A 16819-nucleotide genomic window follows, 5' to 3' on the forward strand; every position below is an offset into this window, starting at 1 on the left:
TGTGTTCTATTGACTATTTGTTTTGTTTCAGTCAAAACTTGAATTGGGATTTATTTATTCACATTTCGTTCAGGTAAATCTTTTAAGACTTCCTCTCCAAGTCCCAGTCTTCCGTGACCATTAGACCGATAATTTTTACTTCTATTATACAACTGGTTGTACCATGCATAAGCTCAGTTGGGACAAAATTATCATTCACTATATGTGACGTATTGGTAGTCAAGTCGTGTCTTGGCCTAGTGGAAAGAATTCCACCTTCCAAGTGTGTCTTGGCCTAATGGAAAGGATTCCACCTTCCAACCAAAAGGTTGGGGGTTCAATCTCCACTAGGGTCACTTTGAGGGAGGGTTCCCCTTATCACTCCCCCCACTCTCAAAGTGTCTAGCCTGCTAACCCGGGTGGGTTGACCCGTGCGGGGTTCCGACCCGATAAGGCTATTCATCTTACCTTGCAAAAAAAAAAAAAAATATGTGGCGTATTGGTAGTCAAGTCGTGTGGAACCGGTTAAGGTCAAGTTAATTTTGGTTGGTTTAAGTATTCGGCAGGCCCGACCTTGGACATAGGCGAGGGGCCTTGGCCGCTGCTGTTGTCTTTGGGGAATGTTCTCATAATCCTGGGGGCTAGAGCACATGTGTCAAATGCAGCTGAGAAATTATGAAATTTTCAACCCAATCTGACCCGACATGTTACAAGTGAGTCCGGTGTGGGCCAGACCCGAAGCATGGCCCGGCCCACCCCACAGCCATCACAGCCATCTTTAGATACAACCGTGATAGCTGTTACTGTTAAATGTAGGACTGGTCACTATACTCCGGTTTCGAACTTCCTTTTGTTGACAGTACAGGTCATTTCAGGTTTGCTGAGATTAACATAACATAATTACGTGACAATCTGCTGCTTGTAGAAGACTGATTTTCATTTGTATTGCCCTCCTTAGTTCCAGGGAGTCCTTCATTACTCCCTCGATTCATGACTTTGTTTTCATAGTCAAAAACCAATCTTTGAAATTCAATTCATTTCAAACTTTTCAAAGTAAATAAAATGATTTTGATGTTAATCTAGGACGAGGATGATGCCATATGAACTTGGCATATCACCAATTCACCATGAAAGATTGAAAGGCGACATGCTAATATGTGTAGCGCGTCTGCAGTGGTTCGCTATATCATCTTTACACTACAAAAAAAACACCAGAAATTTGTTCTGCTAAAAGTTTTGGTCATACACAGTCGCAAAAAGCAAAGGAACAAAAAACCTGCAACTATTTCCCACCGAAAACCTCACATAATCTTTACTCCATATCAGTTAAAAGCAGAATTCGCCTTATTAGCATCAATGGGGTCAACGTAAATAAGTCAAATATCGCGTAAAACCTGTAGGCAGTTCAAGATCATAAGGAAAATAGCTATTAGCCTTTCCTAGTGCCACAAGAATTTTCGCTTCCTCCATCATCGACTTCTTTGCCAATGCATCAACTACCTTCTGCAACAAACACTGATCAACCGAGCACTGCCTCTTAAACATCCTCCTACAAACCTGATAAACCAATCCATAATCACCCTTATCACACAGAAACGGAACAATGCTATTGAAAGTCACCTTGTTCGGTGCACAACCATGGCTCAACAGCTCGTTATACCACCGCCTTACACCATCCAAATCGCCCTTCTTACACGCTCCTACAATAAAAGCATTGTAAGTTCCCACATGAGGATTCAGTCCTTTACTTTTCAGTTCCATAACCATGTCCATTGCTTTGGAAATCTTCCCATCATTAACAAGTCTTTGCAGCTTGAAATCGTAACTAAGTATACTAGGAGCTACACCACTTTTTATCATCCTTTCCCATATCTTGTCTCCTTCATCAAACTCCCCCTTGTCATAAAAAGCACGAAGCAGGGTGTTGAATGAAATGACACAGGGTTTCACTCCATTGTCCTCCATCTCATCAAGCAATGCTGCAGCCTTATCAATCAACCCGAGTTTACAGAGCGCATTAGCAGCTATGTTATAAGACCCAGTAATTGGCTTAATCGATAACTTCAATGGCAACTCACGAAAAAGTTTGTGAACTTTATCAAAATCCTCCAAATAAGAAGCAGCCCCTAAAAGGGCGTTAAAAGATCTGGCCCCTTGTTCACAACCTCGTTCAGGCAATTCGTCGAACAGCTTCTGTGCATGATCAAACAAACCTGCTTTCCCATACAGAAATATAATCCGTGAAGCAAATCCTTCCCCGTTAATGTATTTCTTCTGGGATTCTAGCACCTCTTTAATTAACGTAGACTGATTTGCGAGAGCAAGACGACGAATTGTGTAATCGTAGATTTTATACTTGCTCCTGAAATCCTTTTGCTGAGAAAGTGAGTTGAACTTTTCAACGAGTTTTTGGGAGTCTCTCTCATCCATGAGGTCTTTAACACTAACACCATTGCTAACTGCTCGATTCTTGACTAGGGTTATCAATGGTTTCTCTTTTATGGATTTAGGGGTTTGGATTTGGGGTAGTTTTGATTTAATGGTGTTGGTTGCATTTCTGGAAAATAAGCTACTGAGACGAGCGCAAGAGTTGGACATTTTGTGTATATTGTTAACTTTTTCTAATTTCTAGACTACAAGCTGTTAGTTTTCTAAGCTTTTGGAACTTGGTAGAATGAAGTTCTGGACTTCTGGCCCTCTGGGAGTCTGGGATGAAAATTTGAAAACTGTCAGATCGATTTTTTTAAAAAAAAAATTGAAAGAAAAAATACACGGAAGTTAGAAAAGTTTCTCTCAAAAAAATTTATTGTCTACTGCTCTATTTTATATGAAATTAACTGAATTTATATGAACTTATCTGAATTTATTTTATCTGGAAAAATAAAACTTATTTTGTCTGAAAATAAACTTATTTGTGTGTGAAAATGTCTGAAAAAAACTTATTTTTGCTGAACTTATATTATCTGAACTTCACTGAACTTATCTGAGCTTATTTTGTCTGAAATAAGTCAAAATAAGTCGAACAAAACAGGACCATACGTGAGGATCAATATCTTGATGTGTTTGAACTTGATGACTAGGGAAGGTCAGGAGGCAATGTCGATCGATTTAATTGATGGGGAAAGTTTTTCGTATGTGTGAAATTAAACTAAGTGGTACCTTAACTAGGTCTTGTACGATTGTACTCTTGTATACAAAATCTAAATTTTTTTTTTTTTTTTTTTTGAAAAGATAAGAAGAATAATACATTAGGAGCCCCTCCGTACGAGGGTTACTCCTAAGTAATCACTGTCTAAAATGGAAAGTAACTGGGGACTATTACAAACTTCAATACACATTGTGTTGCTAATTAAGTGACCAACATTTGCGATCCAGTCAGCTGCTCGGTTAGCTTCGCGGTAGATGTGCTTTATTTCCCAATTGTCGAAAAAAGTGAGAATATCCTTGATGTCTTTGATGATGTTATGAAGTTTCCACGGGATGCTCCAAATTCCTTTGACTAAGTTAATAACCATTAGATTGTCACCTTCAATACTTAGATTCTTGATGTTGAGGGGTTTTGCTTCCTGAAGTCCTCTGTGAAGAGCACACAATTCTGCCATGAACACTTGTGTAATTCCTAGATTGTGCGTGTGGGCGGTGATAGAAGCGACGTTGTTGTCACGAATGATAAAGCCAGCCGCCGATGATAAAACTTTGCAGGATCCGTCAAAGTTGAGCTTGAACGTACCCGGTGGAGGTGGGTACCATCGAACTAGAATTTGTGGAGTGTGGTTAGTTGGTGTGTGTGTGTGTGAAGTGAAAGGGGTACCCTTAAGTTGATGCAAGTCGATATCAGTTCGAAGTTGCCATTCTTTATGGGCTATACTAGCCTTAAGGAAAACTCTAAAAGGATTAAAGTTACCATTGTTAAAAACGCAGTCATTTCTCTCTTTCCATAGAGCCCAAATGGTAAACATGAATTTACATAGGGTGTTATGGTAATTTTTTAGATACCTTATGGTATCAAAAAAGTCATGACGAGGGTTAGAAAAATGTAACCATGTTTTAGTATGATTAAGGGTCCAAACCTGTTTTGTAGTTGGACATTCATGAAAAGGTGATTAATACAAAATCTAAATTACTGTTATGAAAGGATGGGACCAAATCTCACAATTCGGTATACTATAGAATTTTAGTCTCAACTGAATTGTACGATTGTACCCATTTGAATGTATACTTTTTTTATGGCGGTGTATCAATGTGTAGATAGGTGGTCACCAGTAACCGACCCTGAAGCGGTCCAACTCAAGTCTAGGTTATACTAGATTGGAGGTTGGTTGAGTTGCGTAATCTCAAACTAAAAACAGCCTGAGTTGATTTGTAGGTTGGGTTGGATTGTGAATGAGTTTGAATATAAAATTGTTTTGTTGTTCATCATATACTTCATAAATTTATCTAAAATATTATATATATAGTATAATTTGAGTGACAATAAACTAAACCCCAGATCGAGCCAGATCAAACCTTTTTTTTTTTAAACATACGAAGTACTCTCTCCGTCCCGGAATACTCGATCCGATTTGACCGGCACAGAGTTAAAGGGACTTGAATTGACTTATTTAATTTAATAGGTAGTAGTTGATAGTGGGGTATTATTTTAATGTAGTTAGTGGGAGGTGGGTTAAGAGGTGGGGTTGGGGGAGAGTAGGGGTTGAATTTTTAATTATTTTTTGTATGGAGTAGGGGGTAGGTGGGTTAATAGGGGTGGAGTGAGAAATAATATAATGTTGTTAGAATATTTCCATTTTTAGAAACAGGTCAAGTATTAAGGGATGACCCGATAAGGAAAACAGGTCAAGTATTCCGGGACGGAGGGAGTATATATTTGTGCTAAGGTACAAATACGTTCGAACTTCAGTCAATTAACGAAATCAGAAGAATACAATCAATTACTTATACTCCGTAAATTTCAGATCATAACACCTTTTTCAACTCATAACTTCTAATCAGTAACACAAATTCTTATTTACAATGGGTGTGCAATAAATATTGTACACCGGAGTAAAAGTTAACTCAAACTACTTAAAAGTTAAGCTTATACATGTAAAAGTTATATACTTTTAGTGATAAATTTTTTTCATTTTAATAAAACTTATTTCTTCAAATCACTAATAATGTATAAAATTAATCATTTAACCCTTTAAAATGTTTATCTATCAACTTTTTCTTTACTAATATAAAGTTAATCAAAAGTAAGTTAAAGTTACAAAAAAATGAATAAAAGTTATCTTGGTGTACAATAAATTTATTGTACTCCTTATGCGCGCAAGATCTTTTAAATCCATAAACTTCAGATCATAATTTATATAATCCATAAAATTCAGATCATAACACGTTGACATTGAAAACTTGAACTACTGATAAAAAGCCCATTTGAGTTAAGTTAGGCCTACCGTTAAGCAGTTGCCCCAAGCTGGGTCCATGACATTACCCGGTTTATCCCTATGAGGCTTCCCAAAATCCTTATGCAATTTTCTCCTTACATTTATACAAAATTTTAACATACTTCGTATAACTATTACAAATTTCTTACATTCTCATTTCTCATATTGTAAATAAAATCTTGAATGAGATTATCTTACACAATCTTATTCCGAGACGTCAAAATTTGACTCAAATAACTTATTGTTACCTCAATATGACAATAAATTATTGTGAGACCGTCTCATACAAGAATTTACCGCCTTTCTAATTTCATAATTACCACGTAAATAAACTTATACAAATTCTCTATCATGTATGCCCTATGTTCAACACAAGGTTCTCCCCAACATACATTCTATAATATCCTACATTCATGTCTTATAATTCTCTTTGTATATATGGAGTATTCACATTTAAACATTACCGCGGATCCAAATCTGTTGTACTAGATGTTGCTGTAAACGCGGAGAGTGAGAGATCCATTCCAGAGGAGTCATCAAATCCCGAACACGAGCCTCCTATGAAGAAATGAGGCGCCGTAGGCGGTGGCAGAACGACAGCATCCCCGCCAAGTGCAGCTACTACCGTAGCCATTCTTGGTCTTCTAGAAGCATCTTCTTGGATACATAATAACCCTATGTGGATACACTTTTCTGCTTCTTCCATTGATATATCATCTTCCATTCTTGAGTCTACCAATTTCATTGCAAATCCCTCTTCCCAAAGCCTCCATGCCTGTAATAAATTTTCATTAACTGGTTAGAAATAATGGAATTTGACAGTTTAAGTCTGAAATTTCTCATACCAGTATACCACCCTTACTGATAAAGACTAAGGCTCTGTTGAAACCCTGTGAGTTGTCCCAGATTGGAGAAAGATGAGAGAAAATACCACCTTATAAGCATGTGGAGTCACTCCCACTATTGTCAATTGGTTTTAGTGTGGAACCTCCATTAGACTTATAAATGGACAAAACTCTCCTCCTTATCGGGTTGCCTAGACCCATTTCATATTTCTCCGAAAATTTAATAGGCTCTGTTTGTTTTGGCGGAAAATACTTTCATGGAAGATGATTTTCCCATTTTCCTTTGTTTTGCTTAGGGTGGAAAACAACTTTCCCTTTAAAAAGAAGGAATGCCACATTTTCCTTTCTAATCCTTTAAATTTCCTTTTCTCTCCTCTCATTTCCACTTCTATGTTCTTTTTCTTTATAATTTTTCTTGTAAGGAAACAAACAAAGGAAAACTATTTCCCCTTGATGTTTTCCCTTGAAGATTGTTTTCCATGGAAAATCATTTTCCTTTGTAAATGTTTCCCGTTGAAACAAACGGAGCCTAAATTGGTAAGTCTGGAGATAAACTTCTTTATGTATTGAAGGATAAATATGGTACTTAAAACCGAATTCCTAAGAACTTATCACAAATCAAACGTGGTCTATGATTTAGGAACGAAAGGAGTAGTTGCAGAAATGCAAAACTTACACGGTCGAGTAGAGATTCTTCATTTCCATCTAGTCTGAAGAAATTGTTCAACTGACCACTAACTATCTCCAGAACTAAGATCCCGAAGCTGTATACATCTGATTTCGCTGAATAGTGACCTGCAATTACATATTCTGGTGCCATATATCCGCTGCATCATTTTGCTAATTTTGTCAGGTTTTCAGCTTACTGAATGCCTTTCAAGCTTACAGAAATATATGGATAACAGTGGAGCAAGTTTCAAGAAACACGGAAAAAAGAGAACGGGCTATATACTTACAAAGTACCAGCAATTCTACTAGTGTTTCTCTGGGTTTCATCTGCCTTAAACAGTCTTGCCATACCGAAATCTGAAATTTTCGGATTCATATCCTTGTCTAATAGTACATTGCTAGCTTTAAGGTCTCGGTGTATGATCTTGAGCCGGGAATCTTCGTGAAGATAGAGTAGCCCCCTTGCAATGCCGCATATAATCTTAAACCTTGTTTTCCAATCCAAAGATGCAGACTTTTTTGGATCTGACAAGCAATATAAATTAGCAGGAGAGAAAACCCACATGGCATGAAATTAGATAAAAACAGATCATTGCTAATTTTCATACCAGTTAGAAACCGGTCAAGACTTGAATTTGGCAAGTACTCGTACACAAGTAATGTCTCTTCTGAAGCAAGGCTATATCCGAGGAGTTTGACTAGATTTCTGTGTTGAAGCTCTGCAACTAGGTGAAGTTCTGTCTTAAACTCTGAAATACCTTGTCTAGAGAACTTTGAGAGCCTCTTTACAGCCACTTCTTCTCCATTGCTAAGCTTACCCTGAAAAACCATGGAAATGAATAAACTTTTTCACATATATTCTGAACTACTGCAACGTCTCCAAACAGCGCCCATGAAATTTATGAACATACGTTAAATAAGAAATGATTAAAAAAGAAAAAACACAGAAAAAACAGTCTTATAAATATGTATGACGATAATTACCCTGAAAACTTCACCAAATCCACCTTCACCAAGCTTTCTATCGTCTGAAAAACTATTGGTTGCACATCTTAGTGTGCTCAAGTCAAATTTTAATGACTCTGCACCTTCGATATCATCTAACCCTGCAGGAACAATTTTTATCAGTTGAGTTTGCTATTAATATTTGCGCCTAAGAAAAGGCGTGCCACAATATCTACAATGTAAAATCACAAACCACAGTACAGCATGTTTACCCATTTTGTCACAGGGCACAATGAACAATATCTTACGAAGTACTAAACTTGCATGAGATGTAATTAAAGCATAATTAACATCAAGTTGTTATGGAAAAGTCGCATAGTTAGTCCCAAATCAATTTAACTTAATCAATGCTTAGACCTCTGAGGGTCATAAAGTAAGTATGCAATACCCTATTAACTCAGATCATTGATCAGTTGTGGATACCTGACTAGAAGTGCATGAATCTGTGAGTTGTAGGATCTGAAATCAAGCCAAACCAACCTAAACATATCCTTGTTCACATGATCACATCTAACTAGCCAATATATTAAGCTCAAGGGTGAAGCTACATATTCTTTTAGATGTTATATATTTTTAACCTTCTAAATCTGTAGCAAGGGTGATGTCCAAGATGACCCCATACAAATTAATGGCAAGATGTTTTCTAAAAATTTGGTAAGGTGTATGGTGTCAGCAATAACACGAAGGAGTTCGAATAAATTAGAATCATTCAGCAATTCTATACCAAAGGAAAGTAGAGGTGGTCTCACCAGTATGCGCTTTCTTAGACTTTCTCTTGCATACAAAAATCAGAGCTCCAAGAAAAATTGCCAATGCTAAAACTGCTGCAATGATGGTGCTTATCAGTATTGCCCTTTGCCTTCTTGTAGCTTTTGCATGCGTTCCTGTTTCAAGCAATTTGCAAACAGAGTTACTTATTTTAGAAGACATAATAGCTCATTTCTACCACAACTAAGTGACTAACGACTAGAACATATAATTTCACACACTTTTAAAAGTCCACAGGTAACAGCGATATAGCTGAGAGAAGAATCGATCAGATCGGTCTAATTCCGTGGTTAAAAAAAGGCCCAGAGAAGACTAAAACATGAAAACAAAAGAGATGTACTTGGAACCAAATCATATATGTCCCTCAACCAATTCAGGTCAAGAACCATTTGAAGTTCTAAAAACACGGTAGCTCTGCTAAAACAAATTTACACACCTGTTCCTATTGATGTGGGTCCAGCCCATTTGTTGCACAAGTTCTTTTAACTTGTGCTTGTGAGCCCAAAATACCGGCTTATGTTTTTAGTCCACTTGAGGCTAGATGGGTAGAGGAGAGAGAGAAGTGGGTGCTCGATTTTTTCAGGACAGCCTTCACAAAACTGCCGTTTGTCAAAGCTTCAACCGTCGGATAGTGATGATTTTTGGTCAATTTGTTGGAGACACATAGAGCCTCATTTTGAACGGTTGGATCGTTGTTTTGAACCCTCGTTTGTCCGTGGTCGCAGCTTGACAAAACCTACGAAATTCGATGATATTCTTCATATTTTATCTTTCAATTATAGATCTCTTATGTATGATAGTGTTGGTGGGCTGTGAACCTTTGTATGACTGATTTAGGTTCTTTTTTCCTCAATTTTATCACAACAAGAGAAGAAGGTGTCAAGGGCGGACTATTCACAAGTCCCGTGGTTTTTAATCTTCGCATCGAAGGGGCTTTCCATGATTAATTCGTGTGTGTTGATTGCATTTTATTTTCCGCATTTGATTATTAGTTGCTGTCCATTATTGGTTGATTGCTAGGTGTCCAAAAAATAATGGACAACAACTAATAATCAAATACGGAAAAATAAAATGCAATCAACACACACGGATTATACGTGGAAAACCCCTTCAATGTAAAGAGTAAAACCACGGGACTTGTGAGTAGTCACCATTGTCACCTTCTCTTTCGAAGGGAAAAAAACCAAATCAGTCATACAAAGGTTCACAACCCACAACACTTTCGTACATAAAAATCTACAATTGAGAGAAAAAATGAAAAATATCACCCAATTTCGTAGGTTCGGTCCAGCCGCGACCACGGACAAACCAGAACTCAAAAGAACGATCCAACCGTTCAAAATGAGACCCTGTGTATCTCAAATAAGTTGACCAAAAATCAGTACGATCCGACGGTTAAAACTCCGACAAGCGGAAGTTTTGTGAAGACTGTCCTGAAAAAACCGAGCACTCACTTCTCTCTCCTCTCTTTTCTTTCTGTGTTTTCTTAGATCTGATTCTACCAGCTGAACTAACTCCCATTAGGTCATAACTATGCATCGAAAAAAGAGCTTTTAACATAAGAAAACCAATTTAACCCCAAATGGACTAAAATAACCCAACATTTTGGGCTCACTCACAAACACAAGTTAAAAGAACTTACTTGTGCAACAATTGGGCTGGACCCACAACACCTATGATGTTACGAAAAGATTATTTTGTGTACATCCAATCTGGTGATCGAAGATGAGAATTTTTGTTAAAAATGATAATTTTGATCACAGAGAGACTACAATTTGCAAAAGCTCAACACTAAAGCGTTTGGATCAAAAACAGGTTAGCCTAAAAACAAAAAATTGACTAACCAGTTACAAACCTACAATATAATTTGCGGTTCACAAAATCAAAGGAAATGCAAAGAACTAGTCCAACAGAAAATATATGATGATTGATGTGGGATTCATGTTTTCACTAATATATTGAGAACCACCTCATTCTTAACCACTATGATAATACGTAATTAATCAACATTTACTAAATAAATAAACAACCTTGTTCAAAAATTTGCTTACCTCTGGTGGGATCAAATGTAAGTCCTGAAGAACCTGGAGCAGCAGTTCCGTAAAAAGGGTATATGTCATACCTCATATTACAATTAGGACACATCAAAGTGCACCCAGCCTTAACATTACAAAGCTCTGTAGTATTACCAATAACCATACGTAGACAACTTCGACAGTCCTTCAAAGATATATCTGGTGTGCACTCAACCAGTGTGTAAAGAGTGTTCAAATTTGACAGATTACCGCCAAATCTTGCTTCCTTTGTTGCAAACTTTCTGTCAATTCGACCACTCGTAGCATTGATCGTAGCTTCCCACATAGTATCAAGCAAAACTCGTGTAAAACCCGTCATGTTACTCGTAACTTTCCAAATATCAAGCGCATTCTGTCTGTTCCACATCGGTATCATAGGAGCATCATGCATCGTACCAAGAAATGACCTGTTAGAGTAATGAAGTACACATTGATCATAAAACCATACAGTTGATTCCTTCTTCCCAGGGCAACGAGTTGGTAACGCGCCACTGCCAAGGGAAACACACTTCTTACAGGCGGCATCATTGACATCTAGACGGCAGAAAAACAGACCATAGACCTTATCATGTCCGCTTCCGGCACTCGTGTTGTAAAACCGCTTCGCTCGGCCTGAGTTTGAAGAGAGGTAAGAGAGAACTGTGTTGATGTTTTCCTGATATCTGCTATTTGGAGCAACTGTGGTCATGTCTGGGCAAAGAGCATAAACATAAGCTTGAGTTGCATCAGGATCAGCTGCTGAAGAATACATAATCCACCCATTTAACAGATAAAAGACAACAAAGAAAGATGACCATGGTCTAATAATATGAAGTTCCATGTCTAAGAAATGATCAAGATTATGCAATACTATTATCTGAAATTCTGAATAGGAAAAGGTGTGAATGTAAATGAGATAGGGGTGTTACATTAAGACACTCACATACGCCAGACATTGAGAAGATATACATATACTCCTCTGTGGGGCAAAACCACATGTGACAGTTAAAGGATGCCACAGTGCCACTTAGGTCCCTCCTACTTTGGTTTTTCTTGTGAGTGAAAACTACATTATTTCAATGAACTTGTTAGGTAACTAAGAAACTTGTACTTTCTTTTCCAATAATAACCTATTTTTATTGTTGGCTATTATATTGGACGGTGTTTAATACTACAAAGTAATATCGCGTTCATACATTGAAATAACATGCAATAGTACCATAATACGGAGTTATGAATAAAGAATAGTTAGTTAAGTGGACAGATAATAAAAAGCCGGAATTTTAAATTTTCTTTAAGAACATTGATGTGTCCAACAAAATGACATCATTTGGTATGCATCCTGATCCATAAGGACCATAACAGATCTGATTTGCGAGTATTGCAACAGCACGAGTCATACTCAATAAATCCCACTCTAGCTGTAGGCCTGTAGCTTTAAGGACTAAAGGTTGGGAAAAGGAATATAGAAAATCAAAGCATTAATTGGCAATATGGTTGGGCATATTTGAAACTCAACCATGTAAACAGTGTTACCAGTTGATGTATAAGTCTGACTGTATGTGGCTATTTTTTCAATGGACCAAAAAGGACAGTATTTTCTTTGTTTTTTCTTCTTGTTGTGTACTCTCTCCGTCCTTATTGTTTGCCTCGTATTCTAATTTGGTCCGATCCTTAAATATTGCCCCATTTACCTACTCCGTATATAGTAATGGGTCTTCATCATTTACCTCACTTGCATATACTCATAAAAGTAAAAAGACAAAAATACCCCTATCTCCTTGCAAAATTTTGGCCCAAGCCTTCCTAAAACACATTTTGCTATGGGGAAAACAACGAGGGACGGAGGGAGTAATCGTTTTCAGAATTGGAGTAATTGTTTTAACAAAGAAAATGACATGCACTTAACCAAAGAAAGTCCACACCAAGTTACCAACTACTCCACAAGCCAACATCTTACTCCACCCATATTTCAAAAGGTAAAATTTGTAAACTTTGACTAGTAACAATCCAAACTATGAAATGATCAAAGCTACGAGTTTACAACAAGGTTGTTTAAAGAACAGATGCCTAAATTTGACTGTTTCACTATGTTTTATCATCCAACAGAAAAAACAATGTTTAGGTCTTAATCTCAACCGGACTGGGTCAGTTCATGAATCTAAGATTTTATCTCCAGCAATTATTGATAAAAAAAAAATTGTTCCTACATTCACTTCTATAGTTCTATCAAGTGCTAAAACATGTTACAGTATCCAAAAACATACTGTTGTTTTCAATATTGCATAAACTGTTAATTGTCTAAGTTGATCAAAGAACAAACCAATTTCGATGCGATGCAAAAAAAATTAACAATACTAAACAATACAAATATACTGAACTGTCCTGATACTACAATTCCACAAATACTGTCAAACTAAAATTCATAGCGTTTGTAGCCACCACATTAATCAGGACATATATGGAGTATAGATCAGCCACATAAACAAGAGGATACGATGAAGAAAATAAAGGTGTAAAGCAACACGAGTTGAGGAACACCATACCAGAAGCAATTCTCATTAGGATTTCATGAGCCATGAGCATCTACATCAGCCAGCTTAGAACATTAATCACGTTGGTTGTATGATTAACTCATTTTAGCTGAATTTTGGAAACACTTAGCCATTTCTTCCACTCGAAAGCGACAGCTTAAAATTTAAATCAGGCAGCCAACTTATCAGCACTACACCCTGGCTCCACCACACAACAACATCAAGGCGGTCACGACTCGTGCAACGTCACCATCAGGGTCTAACCAACTCCTTCCCAACCTCTTAATGAGTTAATGAGGCTTCAATATAGCTCATCAGATTTGATGGGCACATACGTACAGTACAGTAACACTACAGGGGTGATCAATCCTATCTTCCCAATTAAGTTGATTTGTCTTTCTCCAATGAGGCCCCCCTCCTTGTACAATCTTCCTAAGATAGTAATGTTACTTATTATCTTGTCCATTTCAAAAAGCATCAATAACACCATTTCTTTTATCTCGAAATTGAGTGTTACGAATGTATCATCATTGTCAAAGCAGGACTCTGCTTGAATCCAGATTAGTCCGAGTCTATCAACAAGATAGTAAGAACTAAGAAGCTCATTTTCCTTGGATTTTATGGAAATTTAAAAGCCAGTTCTCAACAAATGGCATAACCCTTGTTAGAATTCTGCTAACCAACAACATTCCCCATGTGGGTACACAAGCATTTTACCCCATGCTGCTCAATTGCTCAAATTTTAGTTCAGGCAATTCATCGAACACTTTGTGGGCATGATTGGGTATAGAAGAATTTACCCCATACTGTTCAATCGTTCAAATTTTAGTTCAGCCAATTCATCAAACACCTTATGGGCATATGAAGTGGGTATAGAAGAATTTTTACACCATACTGTTCGAGCAATTTTAATTCAGCCAATTTATCAAACACCTCGTGGGCATGAATGGGTATAGAAGAACTTTTACACCATACTGTTCGATCGCTCAAATTTTAATTCAGGCAATTCATCGAACACCTTCTAGGCATGAATTGAATATAGAAGCATTTTAACCCAGGCTTTGATTCGCTCAAATTCTGGTTCAGGCAATTTATCGAACACCTTGTGGGCATGAATTGACATGCCGAAAGTAACCACTTAAATTTGTTGTTTCTGGGACAAGAAGAACAACGTGGGGTTCGATATTTCTCTTTCATGGCGTCAAATCCGGTTACTGGGTTGGTGATAGTTTTGACTTTAACTGGTTTTGTACATAGTTGACCAAGCACCGAGAGGCCATGATTGATACTCCGTAGTCCGTACAACATTTGATTGTTTTCGGACTTTTCAACCATAGAGAATGTACTGAACTACTGATGTACAAATCCATTCTATTAATATGATACGGGCAAAATCTGACACCACACGGTAATGAGAGTATATGACACGAGTTGGTTAAAAAACGAGTTAGGATTTACAATATTTTTAATTACACAATTTCACACTAGATAAAAAAAAATTGGGTTAGGGTCAAGGGTACCACATAAATTTAATTAAATGGCCAATGCAACACGACACGATATGTTTTATTAAACATGTTGGATTAGGGTTGAGGTTTTCCAACCTAATCATTTCGACACGAACACAAGTCAACACGTCTGCCAGCTTTAGGCTAGACCATGATAGTCGAACACATAGGGCTTTGAATGGGTCAACTATCTCAGTCAAACCTATCATCTTTAAGGATCATCCTAAGCTGAGGAACTCTATGTCAAAAGTGGCTTGTGTCCAAAATGAGTAAGTGACTCGTATTAATACTGATTATTTTAATATTGGTACTGAATTAATGTGTTATTAATATATTAACATGCTACTAATTAGTATCAATGAGAGTCACTTGTGTTATTGTTACTTCAATACTTAAAAGAGGTTGTATTAGGTGACTTATGTCCAATATGATCACAAGCACTTTATCATTTAGAAACCTTCATCCTAACTCCTCCTCTAGGAACGAACCGTTCTTGTCATGACTCTCACGAAAGGTGGCATCTATATAGAAATGGTTTAGTACTTTAGTGTGTTACCAACTTACCATCGAACTATCGATTCTTAATTAATTTATACCATGTACTTCCTGCGTTCATTTTTACTCGTAACGCTTGTCACTTTCACGCATGTCAATGCAAAACTTTGATCATTAATATATGTAATTCTCTTTAAGAAAAAATTATAAAAAGTTGATATTTTGAAAATACACTTTAAGATGTATCTAACAAGATCCCACATAACTATGTTTTATCTTACATATAAATTACCAACAATAATCAAAGTCGAATATGTGAATAGTGTACAAAGTTCGAACGTTACGAGTATTTCTAAACGGATGAAGTAGTTGGTATAAGCATGTAGGCGATATAGCTAATATTAACAATAGATCACTTGAATGTTAAATATGATCTAGACTATAATAAAAATGATCAATTTGAATGACACCTAACAAAAAGAAAATAAGTATACATGTCGAATTCTCGGCTCTATAATTGTAGATTGTAGTAGTGTCATACTACAAATTGTACAAAGTAGCCCATATTTATTACTCTAGTATACGTAGCAAAACTATCCACGGCAAATTAAAAGAAATCACATGTTAAAGCTAGAGAGGCCCGCTTGTCACGAAGATTTTGATAATAGACCATGTGATCCAATGTAGTAAGCTGTAAAGTTAAGAGTATGTTACGTTGAGGAACGTTAAAGCTTTAGTGGCTTCAATTGACACCAAATCCAACCATTTTTATTATCAGTATATTATATGACAGTATCGAAAACACAAATAAGTTGTATTGATACTTCTTAGTAATGTATTGGTATACTAATTAGTTAGTGTTTCGGACGATGTTTCAGATAGTAGAAATATGGATTAATTAGATTATTATATAACTCGTTTGTCTAATTTAATTTTTACATTATAATATATCTTGCTTTGAGTATGCTTTAATAAATTTTAAGGATTAGTAACTTGTAAAAGTAATGACTAATTAGTGATGGGAGACTATTAAAAAATGATTCAGGCCATGTTTCTAATTATATTGAGTTAATATAATTTTAAACGTATAAGAAATATCAAAATGATTTGTGGCATAGTGCTTAAAATATGTGTTTACCAAATGAGAGGCCATAAGTTCAAAACCTAAAACTATCATTTTTTCATGATCAAGAAAATTACATGAGATGACATATAAAAGTTGACAATATGTGAAGCGACATATGGCGAGATGACATTTTTTTTTTGAAGGTAAGATGAAGTGCCCTACCGAGTCGAAACCCCGCACGGGTCAACCCGCTCGGGTTAGCAGGATAGACACTTTGAGAGTGGGGGGATGATAAGGGGAACCCACCACAAAGTGCCCCTATTGGGGATCGAACCCCCAACCTTTTGGTTGGAAGGTGAAATCTTTTCCACTAGGCCAAGGCATTATATTGCTTGGTACGAGATGACATTTCTTGCCTTGGAGTTTTAACAATAGTATAGATGTCATACTAGTTTCAATACCAATAAAAA

The 16819-nt window shown here is 36.7% G+C and overlaps 2 protein-coding genes across 2 annotated transcripts; both read right to left on the reverse strand.

The window, feature by feature from the left end:
* Positions 1–1341: 1341 nt before the first annotated feature.
* On the reverse strand, positions 1342–2577 carry LOC110775727 (pentatricopeptide repeat-containing protein At1g55890, mitochondrial). Its single transcript, XM_021980333.2, has one exon. It carries the CDS (start codon positions 2575–2577, stop codon positions 1342–1344), a length of 1236 nt encoding a protein of 411 aa, XP_021836025.1.
* Positions 2578–5537: 2960 nt separating this feature from the next.
* LOC110775724 (cysteine-rich receptor-like protein kinase 44) lies at positions 5538–11804 on the reverse strand. The gene is made up of 7 exons (XM_021980332.2): positions 10744–11804; positions 8674–8808; positions 7904–8025; positions 7528–7738; positions 7207–7444; positions 6927–7077; positions 5538–6180 (listed from the first exon to the last, which is right to left on the reverse strand). The coding sequence occupies exons 1-7, from the start codon at positions 11585–11587 to the stop codon at positions 5866–5868; spliced, it is 2016 nt and encodes a 671-aa protein (XP_021836024.2). The 5' UTR covers positions 11588–11804; the 3' UTR covers positions 5538–5865.
* Between the last annotated feature and the right edge of the window lie 5015 nt (positions 11805–16819).

Source organism: Spinacia oleracea, chromosome 6 (genome assembly GCF_020520425.1).
Source record: "Spinacia oleracea cultivar Varoflay chromosome 6, BTI_SOV_V1, whole genome shotgun sequence".
In the NCBI taxonomy this organism is placed as follows: Eukaryota; Viridiplantae; Streptophyta; class Magnoliopsida; order Caryophyllales; family Amaranthaceae; genus Spinacia; species Spinacia oleracea.